Consider the following 16,238-nt stretch of genomic DNA (forward strand, 5'->3'; position numbering starts at 1 on the left):
TTCTCCAGTCCAAATTTGTTGTATCATTAACGTTGTTTTATTATATCATTTTGATCAATTTGAAGATTAAGGGCAAGATTTTCACGACAATCGAAAATTTTTATTAGCTTGAAACTACCGATTAAGGGTTCGTTAGAGCTTGCCTTTGAAATGACTACAAGCTGCTTGACAAAAAAATTAGGCTTATAACAAAATTTCTTATAGATGAACAAAATGAGTAAGAATAATTCAGACGGTGAGTAAGAAAAATTGAGTTTTGAATCAATCGTGTGTCTAGTCTATTCTAAGAGCAGTTCTTGAATATATCGCTTGTATAAAAGACAGTGAGCCTTTTTTTATTTATAACAATATATGTAACTAAGCATACTTGGGAAGACAGCGAGCCTTTTTTTATTTATAAAACTCATAAATCAGTTTTGAAAAAAAGAATAAAAAATTCTTCAAAGTTTCTATTGTTGTATCCTGCGAAATAGATGAAGAAAACAGGAAGTCTGAGCAGATAAATACATTCGCTCTTTCTTGGATAAAAAAAATAATACTAATTATATTGCGCAAAACAAATAAAATACAAGAAACTAGAAGAAACAAAAAATAAAAGGCACCGAACAGAATAAATCAAAAGTACATGCAGTTTAAGTATCAGCAGCAGATTTCTTCACGAATTACCAAATACCGAAAGTGTCGTAGTGAACAAGAAGGAAAATTCAAAGGCAATACACAGTTACACACTTTTAGAACAAAAGAGATCAAGAGAGCCAGAACCAAGACATAATAATATATATGAAGATGGATGAGTGTGGAAGATGGATGAAACTAATTATGGGTTTGAGAATTTTGAGTTGACGGAAAAGACTCCGAAACAAAGACTGGTAGATAAGGAAAACGCAATGCAAATTCCCCAGCCTTCACATAGAAGAAGTAGAATGCTTATTTACTTTGTTTTGGTCAAAATGAAAAGTAGAAGCTGATAACTGAGTTTTGAATCATTGGAGTGTCTAGTCTATTCTAATGGCCCAGCTCCAGCTCATGCTGCGTCCTTCTGTCTACTTACGTTTGATCCTGACATGGTTTATTTTCAAAATCACTCACATCACACTTGCTTTTGTCCAGCCACATATTATGATTAATTTCACCAATAAATTTTGATGAGGTTGGTCACATATTGCTTCTCCCTCACTCTCATTTCATGGAAGTTCAAACGGCCCTAAGAGCCAAGTCTCCTACAAAGTACGTATGGAGAACACAAATAAGTAACAGCAGGTAAATAGATGTTTTGTTATATATAGGGGTTAGCATAAAACATGCCCTATTTTATAGTTTAAAGTGCAACGGTTGTAGTAGAAGTAGTTAAGATATTTACGACAAAGTGATATTCTAAACTAACCAAATGTAAATATTTGAGTGCAAGGGAATAATCATCGAACTTGAGTGCAAGGCTAAACTAACCTTAGCAGACCCAAATAACCTCAGAGCGAGTGTCATTTTATTTAATTGGCGTTATCTCAATATCTTGATATATCTCTCAGAAATTTTTAATAAGAATTACGTGGTCGTATACATGCTTCAATAGAAAACAGGTTTTAAATGCAAACGTATGCTTCATTATAAACAACTCAAAATGCAAGATGGTGATGAAAACATGCATTTTAAAAAGTATATGTGGTAGTTTAAATGTAAGGATCATGGCATTATTTGACTCATTGTTTTTTATTTTTTTTATTTTTCTTGCTCTACCATATGCTGCAGGTCATTTGAATCCAAAATTATTTATCAAGTTGTAATTATCATTAACTACTCTAATTATATTTTCATAAACAATTATTGGGTGGTTATAACCAATAAATCTGCACTACCAACCGTAGTTTGTCTTAACAAGTAAACCTGAATCTTTTCATTTCTAAAGTGGAGTAGGTAGTAGCTGGCTGTCTTCTGCGAGTTATTAGTTTCATCTTTGGTTTTCCTGCTTCTTTACCAAAAAAATTTTCTTTTTTTTTTTTAAATGAGGCAGCGTAATAATGGGTTCGCGATCAAACGAAATCTGGAAACAAGCCAATTTCAACACTTCCTTTTACTCATAGGAAATAATCATTTTTCAATGCCTAGCTTTACCTGTTAGAAATAAGAATGTCCTAATGCTCCATTTTACCTGTTAGAAATAAACTAGCTCCAACACTTCCTTTTACTCATTGGATACCAAAAAGAGCTTTCACCTTCTATAATTTGAGAGGCATTGGAGCAGGTGGCTTGATTAGAAATTCTGCAGGGAATTGGATTAAGGGCTTTTCTGTCAATCTGGGTGTTGGTTCTACTGATGGGTGTCTCTTCTTGCTGGTTCCATTGCTTCCACTCATTCTCTTTTTAGCTTGATAAATTGTTGCAAGTTGAAGATGCAGTAGGATTGGTTTTGTTCTCTCAAACATGCGTTTCGTGAACAAAACTGTGCTGCTGATGTTTTGGCTCACATGAGTCATGATCTGGTTCTTGGCTTTCATAGGTTGCGCCTCCTTCTGTTTGTGATAGCCTTGTTGCCGACGTTTGCAGCCTGGCTAGGCCTAGAGTAGTGGTTGTTTAGTTCTTTTTGTTCTGGCCATTTTGGCCCCTATCTCACCCCAAAAGAGAGAGAGAGAGAGAGAGAGAGAGAGAGAGAGAGAGAGAATATAATATGTGAAACAAAAAGCAGATGCACATAAAATAGAATGGAATATTAACCATCTGTTTGCGTATATAAACCTAAATGTAGTAGCTCAAGGGTCGAGTCGATTTTATGATCACAACCCAGGTGCTTTAACAGGAAACGTACATTGGAATGATAGTTATTGGCTTTTCTTCACTCTATCTGCTGCTTCTTTTCTCCACAGCATATGTATGAAAGTAATTAGAAAGAATAAAAAGGAAGTAAAATAAGAAATAAGAAAGAAAAAAAAATTGAAAGTAAACCAATGTTAGTGTCATATAAAGTTCAATTCTCACAGGGGAACTTGAATTCTCCTTATGCATACGGTTCAAATGAAGTTCAATTCTCCTCATGCATACGGGTCAGGGGACCTGAAAAGAAAGGGAAGAAGGGAGAGTTAGCTGGGAAATGATTTCTTTAGAAAAGAACTAAGAAACAGAGCTATGCAAACCCGAAAAATCCTTCCTCTTTGTGTTTCCTTTTCTGTGTAAAAGAATATTCAATTTTCAATTGGTACAGAGTAGAACTTAATGTCACTGTCTGATATCTTCAATTCGAAGATGACAAAGCACCACTTTCTCCGCACAGACAGCCATCTCATGTTCAGAAAAATTACTACACTACTTGGGTGCTTACAGTTACTGGGTCAAGTTCTCCTTTGATACCAGCAATTTTTGGGTACAAAGTAGTCCCTTAAACTGTCCATTCTGTTTGGAAAATGAGCACATGAGGAACACACGCAACAGTTGAGACTTTTTAGATGCAAAAAACACCACAAATGTGCCCTTGACATGCTCATTTCATCGAATCGCAGTCGATAAAATTAAGGCCATATTTGACGACTAAGATTGGATTGAATTATGGTATTGCATTGGATTGGATTGAATTTGATTGTATTGGATTGAAGAGGATTACACAAATTCAATGATACCTTTAGTAGTACAGCACATGATTAAAGGGCTGGATAAACAAAAATATGCTATTACATAGTCTGGCAGCATAATCCAATCCAACTTAATCCCAAATTTTTAATAGGATTCATAATCCTACTACATTTTTGCCCAGGATTATATGGTTAGTATATGACTAAAGAAGCAAAATTAATAAAAATGTGACTACATGCATTATAGTAGAGCTTCACTCCAAACTGGACGAAAATCATTACAAAAGCTACATCATATTCTGAAGGCAAAATGTGGTCGAAAAACCAATGAATATCTAAATATGACAATAACCCAGGCGACATTTTTCTAAACAAAAACGTCGTCTTTTATTCAAAGCATCTATCACCACCACCATTGATGAAGAAAAAACCCATTTGAATCCCACTATCCATTTTTATAATTTATATACAGTCCCCAACCAACCAGTTTGATATTGGCACGCTATCCATACATCCTATCCTTTATTCAATTTCATTTTGGCCCAATCTGTAGACACTTATTGAAGCCACAGACAGGCACAAATATAATTGTCAAAATCCTCAACATATGCTCACCCACTCCATAATTACTTTTATTTTGAATTCTGTTACATGTATGCTTTCTCCAAAAACTGGATCACCATCAAGCAAGCAATTCTGCGCAAAACATCCGAGTATAAATTACACAAACATAAGTTAGTGATGAAAGAGATAAAAATTGCCAAAAAATGCACACTTAACACGACTGCAAAAAAAAAAAAATGCAAGACTGGTCATTGTATTCTAATTTTTTCCTAAATTAACATGTGAAAGACAAATCCTTAGATTATTTCTTTTTTCGTGACTCCCAATTGGACCATAAATGACCAAACCTGTATCCCGATTACATTCAGCACCAGAAGAAAGCAAGAAACTGTTTTATACAAGACTTTTAAACAGTATGGCCAACAGGTAATTTCTGGCACTATTTAAACAATGAGAGCAGCAGACCACCAACTTTTCATGTATAGAAGGGCCATGTTATGAGTAAAACCAGAAGCCGAAACTAAGTGAGACTTGAAATCATGATAAAGTGCACAACAAAAGAAATTGGATAATACAACTTTTTTCTTTTCAGCCTCATGTTCCACAAAAGCTACAATCAACTTGAAAAATGAAATTACGAAAAATAAATTCATAATTTCTGTATCATTGAAGGGAAATAAACAGTGCTGGGAACTTTATCAAACAAAGAAAATTCAAGGCACATGAACCACACCTTTCAAACCACTGGAGTATTCCACTTGCAATTGAAACACCAGCATGAGAGCTGTGCATATGTTCTTGATGTAAAAAAATCCTGCACATATAGGCAAGATTGAAGCAGACACGACATTTTTCAGTGATTCATATAGGCAATATCATACAACACTACCATTAATCAATATGATCATCAACTACTAAAGAAAAACATTCAGTTTGTCTAAGTTCAGTCCCATTTACCACTGCAAGACAAGTTACAGAACATTATGGTATCAAGGTGTGGTCATGATGCATAATGGCTACTACTTTACTGACAGGTCATCCCCGTTGTATACAAAACTTTGTATTTGTTATTTGACAACTTAACCTTCTGATTAGAGGTCTGCCATAAATGAAATATTTTTATTTTTTGCTTTGTTTGGTTGCTGAAAATATTAGGAAAAGTGGAGGAAAGAAATTGAAAAGCTTGAGTCTTAGATGTCTTACGTGATCTAGGATCTAAGAACTGATTTATCCTATATTCACTCTCATTCTGTCAGCAAGAAGAACAAATCAAATTATATCTGACTGAGATTAGGAAATCAGCTGTTTAGAAACCACCTGGCATCAACAGAAATTGGTTTTGGAGAATTTTGAGTTAGCCTACAAGCATTTGGACTATGGAAGTTAGACATTGAGATGTTGTTCTATTTTTAGAAATATGTTGTTCTGTTTGTTATTTGACAACTTAACCTTCTGATTAGAGGTCTGCCATAAATGAACTATTACATTTATGGAAAGCAGTAGTAGTAAAGAATCAGAATCAAACCAGAACAAAACCTTACATTGGAATGTTGAAACGGCGTTATTCACCTTATGTGTAGATCAGCAAGAAAGTCTGACAGCCTGAAAATGCCAAAAAGTTAGTAAGAAAAGAAAATTAAATGATCGAAAAAATACTCAGAAGGCACAACGCAAACCTAATATTTGTAGCTATCACTGTCTGACCATCTTCATTTCCAAGATGGCGCAGTGCTACTTCCTCCAGACGGCCATCCCTGTATGCATGCTGCAATCAGACAACAGCCATGTTCAATGCATAATCATTGTAAGTAAACAGGACCTGCTCCAGCATAGAAAACAAAAACACGCAAATGAGACACGGATAAAAAATGTAAGAGCACAACAGTGAACACCACATTTGAACAGACAACAGACCAGCTCAGGAAGTAAAAAGTAGATGCAAAACATACTTTGAGATGGAAACGTGCACATGACAGTAGAAGGAATATAATCTGAAAAGTATAGAAAATTCAGGAGGTTACCATACAAGAAAAAAAGTGTCATCAGTGACAGCCCAAGGTGACAACAAAGTGACTTCAAAAAGTACCTCAACTTAGAGAAACCTCAAATAAAAGCCGTGTCGCATATAAAACTAGAAGAGATTGCCATATACATCCAACAACCCAAACTTTATGGGCCAGACACAAAAATACGACAAAATGGTGATTGGTCAGAGAGATTGTACAACTGAAAAATTAAAGCACAAATGCAAATCATAGCCATAAAACAATTTCTTTCCTTTTCATTTTTATCAGTTAGACTGGATGCCGTTGAAAGTTATAAAATGGTTAGCATAAATATCACGTCACACCAATGAAAACTAGTAGACATTCAGAGAACATAACCCCATCACTGGAGAATAAATCTATATTTCATTCATAAATAGGAGTTGTCAAAATACAAACTACAATCAAAACACAGCAACTCCAAAACCAGAAGGAAATTTGAGAAGATACAACTGGCTAAATCTAGTAGCTCACGGGCCATAAATCTATCTCATCTTCACTCGAGTCACTTGTATCAAAACCCATCTGCATTAACAACTCACTCTCCAATGGGTTTAAATCTTCATTTTCTAAATCTTCAAGTATATAATCATCCCATTCTTCTAAGTGCTCGAACATATGAAATATGACATCCATAGGCACAATATCATATCGACGTGGAGGAGGCCTTCTTGGAGGTGGCCTGTGAAATTTCCATACATATGAGCCTGGCTTGACCGTATGCTGGAACACAAAACATTCTATCCATTAAAGTTGTCACAAAGCTAATCCTCTCCGAGATGAAAGTAAAATGAAAACAAAAAAACGGCACATGATTCTAAGGCCAACATTCAGGAGAAGCTAGTTTAATGCCTCTCCTTGAATATGACCAAATACAACTATAAAAGCAATAGAAGGTTTTAATTTCAATGACAGACTATGTCACTAAAACAGGAGGGGGGGGGGGGGGGGGAGAGAGAGAGAGAGAGAGAGAGAGAGAGCATTACTTCTGTTTCCCCAAGTATCCATTATTAAAACCAGAGATTGTTTTCATAATCGCAAACAAGCATCAAATTGATATTCACTAGTATATTGACGTAGACCTTAGCAATGACAAATTACATCGGTCAGTTTTTACAATTCATCAGTGTCAGTTATGTCAAGGATGGAAAACCTTTGCCAATAGGTATATCATAAAAAGCATGACCATAGTAAACCTCAAGAAGACCATACAAAAGTCAAATGACCAATATTGAGTTGAGGTAAGATCATTTACAATGAAAAGGGAAAGAACAAGTTACAAATTTTTTTTGAGACCTTTCCTATTGAGAGGGGCGATAGCATACTAAACTCACACATAGAACACGGATGCTAGGATTCGAACCCAGGACCTTGCCTGAGGGAGTAAATACTCCAAACCACTACACTAGTGGGTCCTTTGCAACAAGTTACATATTGAACAAGAGAAAAGAGGAAAGATCCAAGAATAAGACCCCAAAAGTATAAGAGAAGCCTAAAAAATAAACAAACAGAGATCATGATGCTCCTATTGCCCCAAAAGTATTATACCAAATACTAGTATTACGTAGAACGCAATGTGTTGTCCTATATAACCTTGTGTTATTAAACCAAGGCTTAGTTGATTTTGTTTATAAGGAATCTAGAGGGAGCCATCTGACTATAATTTTTATCATGCAGACACAATTGCAAGCCCTTGGAAGCCTGAAAGATATCTCAACAGGTTATTGGTAATGCATTGATTCTACATGTTATTAGAGTCCTAGACCGACCAGAAACAACAGGCACAAGGACAGAACATGTGCAAAGATTAAAGGGAAAAACGCATACAAGAAATTAAAGTTCTTAAAAACCGAATACAACCACAACAGTAAATGCAGTTATATAAACTCTGGACTATATAATAATAAATACAGTTTTTCCTGCTCCAACTATGTTGCCTGGGGATGAGCATAAATCAGACAAAATACTTAAACACAGATATTGCAAAGGCCTAAAAGACCAAAGCATCAAGTGTACAAAAACAGCAGGTATAACATATACCACATAAAAACTCAATATGCAACCCCTTATCCCCACCTACCACTCACTCATACAAGTGCAGGTACTTCAACTGCAAGTAAGAAGCCACATGATTGGACTTGGTGACACGGAAATAATGTTTTCATCAAATGAACTAAGAGTAGTATTAGTTAAAGAAACGTGCTTGATCAATAAGAATACAAATCACAATATAAAGATCTCAGTATCCTCGGGTAAATAACAAAAGGCCACCTAATTAAGCCACAATGAAGGCATCCACCCGCAATCAATCACAACAAAAAATAATAATAAATAAAGCAAGTTTCAAAATAAACAAATAAAATCAAAGGGGCCACACCAAAATCCATCACAAAGTATATCAAATGGCTCCACAAACACAAGGAATAAAAAGATAAGAGGAACGGAGTTTATGATTTTAGGTTTGGGGCTTAAGAGGCAAGTAGACTAGCCATCACATACTTGTCCAAGTCATCAGTAAATTCTTTACATGGTAAATTGCACTCAACATCACAGAAAAACCAATGTGAATGACAATTGCAGCAGCATAATTCCCTGTAGCATTTCTATTACCTTATAAAAGCAACTAGTTCCAAATGGGCAGTTCCCATTTCCAAAATCGAAGTGCTTGCAATCAATTGACCTGCAAGATAAAAGAAATATAAGCACAAACAAAACAAAATATAATGAGAGAAAAAGAGATTCCAATGTTTCCCACTCTCGAGGCCTTTCCAACTTCAAATCAAAAGAGCAATACAAAGCTGATATTTCTGTCCTCCAAATTCAGTATTTGATATATAAACAAAAATTAAACTATAATAGTTCTATTCTGAAAAAATAAATTGTGAAAAATATCCAAGGTACAACACAGTGCACTGCTAATTGAACCGCGGCTTTTAAAAGAAAAAAAGGACAATTAAGCACAAAATTACCTGAGCCTTGACTTGTAGCTGTCAATAATTTCCTGTTTCTCTTCTTTTGTGTTATACCAAATGACACTTGGAATGACAAAGTATGAGAGCTTCCGACATATTGGGCACGCTCTCAGTGCACTATTGACATCCATACCAGACGTTGGTGAACTACTACGCCAATTTCGAATACAAGATACGCAAAAAGGATGATCACATTCTGAGAGTATCCCAAACTTCCGCTCAGCAACTGTGGGCTTTGACAAAACACGTTCCAGGCAAACACTGCATTCTATTTCTTGACTGCGTTTCAAAGCCTCAAGTTGCTTCTGCTTTTCCTCACATGTCTTCATATGCTCCTCCCTTTCCATAGGTCTGTAAGGATGCAAGCAATGTTTTCCACAGCTGGGGCATATATCTCCATGAATATGAGGACATTTTTCTCCACGAGGACAATTACCAGCTGCAGCAAATGAACAAATAGCATGATCTTCTGGCCTAGTACTCCTAGTCACCCCAGCACCATCATCATCATTGTCACCATTATCAGAATAATCATCATCATCCAAGGAACCATTCCAGGCAGGCTTAGAGGGAGGTAAGAAAGGACTACTTGAAGCAGAGAGTTCTGAAAGAATTCCCGTTGAAGCAGAGAGTTCTGAAAGAATTCCCGGGGAAAGAGCAACTCCACTTGATGAGGTTCTTGAAGGATGAGACAGAGATAAAGAATCAACAACCAGAGATTGCCGAGAATTTGGTGATGAAGACGAACCAGAAGACTGAGCCCGAGAAGCTTTAACATGTTCATATCTGCATCGACTACCAAACGCACAAGCGCCTTTCTGATAAAAGGTACATATCTGTCATGATGAACCAGAAAGCAAAAAGTTTAGAAGGTAATAATAACTGTTAATTGTTATTACTTAACACAAATGCAACTAAAAGTAAGTAGAATAAATAGTTTACATTATTTGGTGTTGCCTTCCAATCATGTGAAAACTCACAATGCTCCCCTTTCAAACAGGCTCCATGGGCAAAAAATTTGCAGAGAACCCTGAAGAAATTTGAAATGACAAAAGAACTAGTTCAATTACCATCACCAAAGACCAACCAAATGAGCCATGTCTTGAAATGTGACAATAAAGAAGTTTGCTAAAACACTATTAAAGGATTTGATCAATTATTCATAATTTCACAGATATAATTTCACAAATGCATTCCTTTCCAATACCACCCCAACTCTCCAGATAAGTTGTAAAAAACCAAATGAAGAGCCACTTAAACTACATAAAAATAAAAAATAAAAAACAAAATGAACTAAAGGAGTTTTACAATCACCTTTCTTTACATATCTTTAAATAATTCAGATTTCAAAATCATATCACGACTCAAAATTACTCATTTATCCAATATTTTGCACAAATGGGATTATACAACCATTTCATTGATGTTAAACAGAATGGAAAGGTGTTATAAATTCACAAAAGCAGCAAATATAAAGACAGAAAATTTATTTTCACATGGGAATTTCCCCAATATTGATTCCCAAAGGACCTCTAACCAACATTACCCAACAAATTAATCAAAGGACAACAACTCCCGTACCAGTACTGTTCAACATTTCAAATTTAATTTCTTTTTCTTCTTTTCATCCTCTTCATTTCCTCCATTTTCTCAGCAACCAATTAATTTTAAGAAATTTTAAAACAAAATTAAAATTAGCAATTCCAAGAATCTTTTACAAACATAAAAAAATAAAAAAATAAAAAACCAAATTCAGCAAATTACATATGTAAAATCACATATCCAAAAATTAGAAGATTCAACAATATTCGTTTTACGATCAATGGTCATCTTCAAAACAAAACTCACCTTTTGGACATGGCGATCAAGAAACCGAGGAATAAGCCAGAGCCTTTCCACAGGAACAAAACTTGGAAACCCTGAAAAGCTTGAGAATGATAAAGAAACAAAGGGAGCAATGAATCAACAAGCCTTAATTATTCATTCCGAGTCTCTGACAAAGAGAGAGAGGAAAAAGTCTCTGTGCGAGTCTCAAAATTGTGAGTATCTAGGGTTTTTTTGGCGGTCGGTGTACGATATGAAACGGCCATTGGCTTTGGGATATAATTACGGGCATACCCCTATGGACAGAAGAGGATTGAGAATCGCGAACGAAACGGTAGGTTGTAAGAAATTATGGTATTGGTGGGTCGGGTGCTACCAAAATAAGAAATAACGGAGGGCCGAAACGCAAATATTAATAAATAATTATAAATTTTCGAAAAGAAAATAGACAGAATTTGTATGAAAAACAAGAAAGTTTCTTATTTAATCAATCATATCATATCTATATTTTGACATCTATGCGACTTAAAACCACACGTATTCTCCATGGGTTCGCGCTATAATCAAAGCAAAGGTATGTAAGTTCAATTCTTCATTTTAAAACCTAAATTTATTTTGAAAGGGGAGTAATAAAGCAAAGCAATGTTTAGAACTTTTGACAAATAAATAAATACCATTTTAAATAGATGTGGAGCCTATCAATATATTTTAAAGATATTGTAGGGGTCTTTTTATTCCAACAGCCTGACGAATGAGTTTGGGCTGCCAAAAAAGAGAAACAGGTGAAGCTGCCCCTGTGTCTGAGTTCAAGTATCAAGCCCCAAGAGTGTTTCGAAAGGGTAGCTGAGCCTTATGAAACACTTTGGTCTTCTTCGCCAATGAAACCAACAATCGCTTACAGATAAATTCTTGGCTTGACATGAGAAACTTGTGGCATGGGAGCTGAGCATTCATGAGTTTAGCATGAGAGAGAGAGAGAGAGAGAGAGAGAGAGAGAGAGAGAAGGCTTGGGTTTCCTATGAGAAACAGTCGCTTACAGATAAATTCTTGGCTTGTCATGAGAAGCTTGTGGCATGGGAGTTGAGCATTCATGAGTTTAGTATGAGAGAGAGAGAAGGCTTGGGTTTCCTATGAGAAACAGATGCTCGAAGTAAGGGGAAGAGAGAGTTTGATTGCTCTCTGGATGCGTGTTTATGGAGAGAGAAAGAAGATGGAAGCATGGGTGGCTTTAGCATATTTCCAGCAGCTTGATAAAAGCTTCGTCAAGCTCCTGGGTGATTTGACATAAGAGAAAATGGGAAGTAATTGAAGAACAATGCTTGAAATCGAAGGGTTCCAGAGATGAAAGATGATGCTTGCTCTCTCTGGATGTGGGTTTTGAAAGAGAGAAAGAAGGAAGATGGAAGAACAAAGCATGAAATTGAAGGGTTCCAGAGGGGATGCTTGCCTTCGATGAATTCTCACGGTTTTTGGGAGGCTTGCAGCGACCCAGGTGAGTTGTCTTTACTAGGTAGAAAGTGGCTCCTTTTATAGGCACTGACCTTAAATTTATCAAGCCACCCTCTCACCTTTTCCTTCACTTTCTTCAATTCCATCTTATTTGGTGAAACTTCCCTAGCCTGAGCATGTAGGCATGAATCTTTTTGGAGTTCCAAGATCCTCAGGCAGCTGGACTTCTTCATGTGGGTGAGGAGCCACCCACTTTTGTTTCTTGTTTTCTTACCAAAGCTTGAAGAGGAAAAAATAAGGAAGGGTGCTAGTCAAAAAAGGTGATCAGCACATGGGTTTGCTTGGTTTTGATGGTTTTGACAGATATACTGGATATTTTCCACGATGCTGGGCTGGGCTATTGGTATTTTGTTTCCAGCGGCCTGTGAGTTTGCTCAGGCTGCTAGAAACAGCCTATTTGATCAAAGTGCTGGATATTTTGGCTGATGTGGGATTTCTCCAAGTGTTTGCAAGCCATTGGATATTTTCCTAAGCTATTGGGCCACTATGTTTTCTCTCATGCTTACCCATATGTTTGGGCTCAAGGAATGGGCTTGAGTTTTGGTGCTCCCAAGTAGCCCAAAACTTCCACTCCTTGGATCATCAATGGGCTTCGTGAATACTCATAACCATCCATACCACAACCCGCTCAGCAAGCCCCAAGCATTCTCCTGGCTTGGGCCCACTTAAGCTTGTAGTGTGGCATGTTGGTTAAATAAGGATTTTTCGCTTGGTGTTGTACTGGGCCGAAAATAAATTTGGGCCCGATCTTGGATTTTTAGGCCTCAACATTTGCCCCCTTGATTATTGGGGCCATGAATGTGTATTGAAATGGTCCGAATAATCAATTTCCAGCCCAAAATAAATTGCAGTGGCATGGCATGGGTTTAGGAGCAACTCAAGGATGACCAGTTAAGTGTCTCTGAAATTACAGCCAGGTTTTTTCCGGGAAGGTTGGAGGGGGCGCAATGGTCCCGCTTAAAACCCAATCCTTCTTAAACACCGAGGGTGTTGCCTTGAAGAACTTTCCTAGACACTGTAATTTTGGAGGTCACTTACTAGAGTGAGTTGGCCTATTTTATGGCATAACAGAGAAGAAAGTGCTTGATGGATTAGCTCAAAATAACTTAGCTTGCATGATTTATTTGCTTGAGTGACTAGAGAGGCTTGATTTTGCATGGTTGTGATTTGCAAGAGTTGCATTGACTTGTATGCTTGATACTAGCTTGCACGCTTGGTTTCGACGTGTATATTTGGTATTGGCATGTATGCTTGATTTTGGCTTGTATGCTTGGATGATTGACATTGGCATGTATGCTTGATTTTTGCTTGTATGCTTGGATGCTTGGCATCATCATGTACGCTTGATTTTGGCTTGATGCTTAGCATTGGCGTGTATGCTTGATTTTGCTTGTATCTTGTATTAAGTTTACAGCACCAGCTCCAAAACACTTGAATTTGGCAGACAAAACCTCAATGAAGGTGATAGCGTGCGACATGATGGCTAGATATTGGAAGAATGCTTGAAATAGGGCATGTGCTAGAAGGGTATTTGAAGTAAGGCATGTGCTAGAAGGATGTTTGAAATAGAGCAGGTGTTGAAAAATGTTTTGTTTGACATGGAATAGGGCATATGCCTGAAGAACGTGACTTGGCTTGGCATGAATTATTTTCTGGTTTTCTCTTATTCTCTTCTTTCTTCTTCTTCTTCAAGACCCAAACCCGCGGGTATTGTGCATTAGTACATAAGTCATATTTCGGAAGCTCGGATTAGAAAACTTCCTTGATGAAAGTTGTTCATCTACTCGAGTACTATAGCCTGTAAAATTTGTAGAATTCTTTGAATTTTTTTGATACCTCAAACTTGGTCTGCAATTTCTGAGTTCATCCATGGCTGGTGAGTTTCTGCAGATTCTACTTCTGCATGTGTCTTTAACTTATTATGCTTGGATGATTGCGTTTGCTTCACAAAATTTGCTCGAAATTATGTTTTTTATAACATATCCAAAATCGAAGATCATCCAACCATTGTAGTGTTCTCTGCCTTCATTTTTCTGAAGCATGTTCTTGGATTGATGTGGATGCCTTTGTTGCATGCTTGTTTTTTATGCGTGAATGCTTGAGTTCCTCTGTATTTCCCAGCATTTGTGAACTATAAGTCGAATTTTGAGGTTGAGCTTCTGGTTTAGGATTCTAGTTTGGTGATAAACAAGAGTCATACAAGCTCACTTGGGTAATGCATGCCAAGTGTTTGTCAAAATATCTCAAAGTTGCTGGCTGTTTTTTGCACTTTTGAAATGTTTCTTTTCGCATCTGAGTTGAAGCTTTTGAGACATGAAAATGGACTTCTCAATGGTTATATTGGAATTGGTTTTGCGTCACTTGAAGCAAAAATGAATTTTCAGCGGAATTTCAAAATAAGGGTTAAGCTGCTGGAGCTGTGCAGTTCCTGCTGTATAGGCTGTTTCAGGAATTTGTTTGACATGCTTTCCTAGCTCTAAATTCAATGAAATTTTGGGAAAATGAAGCTTGATATGTCTAGTTCTCGAATCTGGAAAGTTTGGGATTTGTTGATTGTAAACTTGATTTCTAGTGATTTTCTAAATGTGGGAGGTTTCAACTAGAATGGTTGAAAAACTTGTGTATAAGTTTTTCTTGGCATGTTACTTTTGTTTGAGAATTTAGCATGTCTTTTCTCTTGGCATTGAGTGCTAATCTGGGCATTGCTAGAGCATGATCTTGAGTAATATTGTCGTGAGAGCATGATGTTGTATGGCTTTGTCGCAAGAGCATGAGATATTCAATTTGCTTGAAATGCCTGAGTTACTTGGAATGCTTGAATGAAATGAAATTTCTTGGCATGTGGATTGGTATTACGCCCTGTGAATTTGTCAAATGCTTGACAAATGAGTTTGTTGAATTGTTGCAAGGATAAATTGGGCTTTGGGGGGTTAAGGAGCATATACACTGACATGATGTTTGAAATAAGGAAAGGGCTAAGAAGATTTGAAATAAGGTAAGTGCCAGAAATTCTTTGCTTGTAGAGTAGGAGTTGGAAGAATTTAACTTGGCTTAGAATGATATAACTTGGACTTGCTATGAGGATGTGAATAATGTTCACACAGCTCTTGGAACTGAGGTATAGCTTGATTTAGCATGAGAAACTCTTAGGTGCCTATGCTTGACTTTTTTTATATTATTTATTTACAAATTTGCTTGGCATGAAGCCCCCAAGTATTTTGGAGTTTGCATGTGTAGTTAGCTTAATGGCATGAATGATGAATTTGCCTAGGCCCTCAGTCCTCGTACAAGATCTGGTTTTGCTTGAGAATGGAGATCTAAGACACAAATAAAGGGAGCATGTGAGTAATCTATATCAAGTTTGTTCTGCAAAGTAGATAGCCAACAAAAGGAAAAAAAAGAAAGAAAGAGGGAATGTTCTTATCTCTTTATTTTCTTTGGTTTATTGCTTCTGATTAGAGGTATTGGTGAAGATAGTGGCCTAATCCCCAGTAGAGTCGCCAATTTATGTAGGGTTTTTTTATTCCAATAGCCTGACGAATGAGTTTGGGCTGTCGAAAAAGAGAAACAGGTGAAGCTGCCCCTGTGTCTGAGTTCAAGGATCAAGCCCCAAGAGTGTTTCGAAAGGGTAGCTGAGCCTTATGAAACACTTTGGTCTTCTTCACCATTGAAACCAACAGTCGCTTACAGATAAATTCTTGGCTTGGCATGGGAGCTGAGCATTCATGAGTTTAGCATGTGAGAGAGAGAGAGAGAGAGAGAGAGAG

At 36.8% G+C, this 16,238-nt stretch overlaps 1 protein-coding gene across 6 annotated transcripts; it reads right to left on the minus strand.

Annotated features, from left to right (window-relative positions):
• Positions 1 to 3,774: 3,774 nt before the first annotated feature.
• Positions 3,775 to 11,289, minus strand: LOC117618529 (putative RING-type E3 ubiquitin transferase C3H69). 6 transcript variants are annotated; one of them, XM_034348115.1, is made up of 9 exons: positions 10,987 to 11,289; positions 10,081 to 10,168; positions 9,136 to 9,974; positions 8,777 to 8,846; positions 6,071 to 6,112; positions 5,798 to 5,886; positions 5,663 to 5,723; positions 4,855 to 4,935; positions 3,775 to 4,253 (listed from the first exon to the last, which is right to left on the minus strand). In XM_034348115.1, the coding sequence occupies exons 1-7, from the start codon at positions 10,995 to 10,997 to the stop codon at positions 5,687 to 5,689; spliced, it is 1,176 nt and encodes a 391-aa protein (XP_034204006.1). In that variant the 5' UTR covers positions 10,998 to 11,289; the 3' UTR covers positions 3,775 to 4,253; positions 4,855 to 4,935; positions 5,663 to 5,686. The 6 variants fall into 6 exon arrangements, with proteins under 6 accessions (XP_034204006.1, XP_034204007.1, XP_034204009.1 ...); XM_034348116.1 differs by lacking the exon at positions 6,071 to 6,112; XM_034348117.1 differs by lacking the exons at positions 3,775 to 4,253; positions 4,855 to 4,935; positions 5,663 to 5,723 and having other exon boundaries at positions 5,878 to 5,940.
• Between the last annotated feature and the right edge of the window lie 4,949 nt (positions 11,290 to 16,238).

The sequence above is a fragment of the Prunus dulcis genome, chromosome 2 (assembly GCF_902201215.1).
Source record: "Prunus dulcis chromosome 2, ALMONDv2, whole genome shotgun sequence".
Lineage (NCBI taxonomy): Eukaryota > Viridiplantae > Streptophyta > Magnoliopsida > Rosales > Rosaceae > Prunus > Prunus dulcis.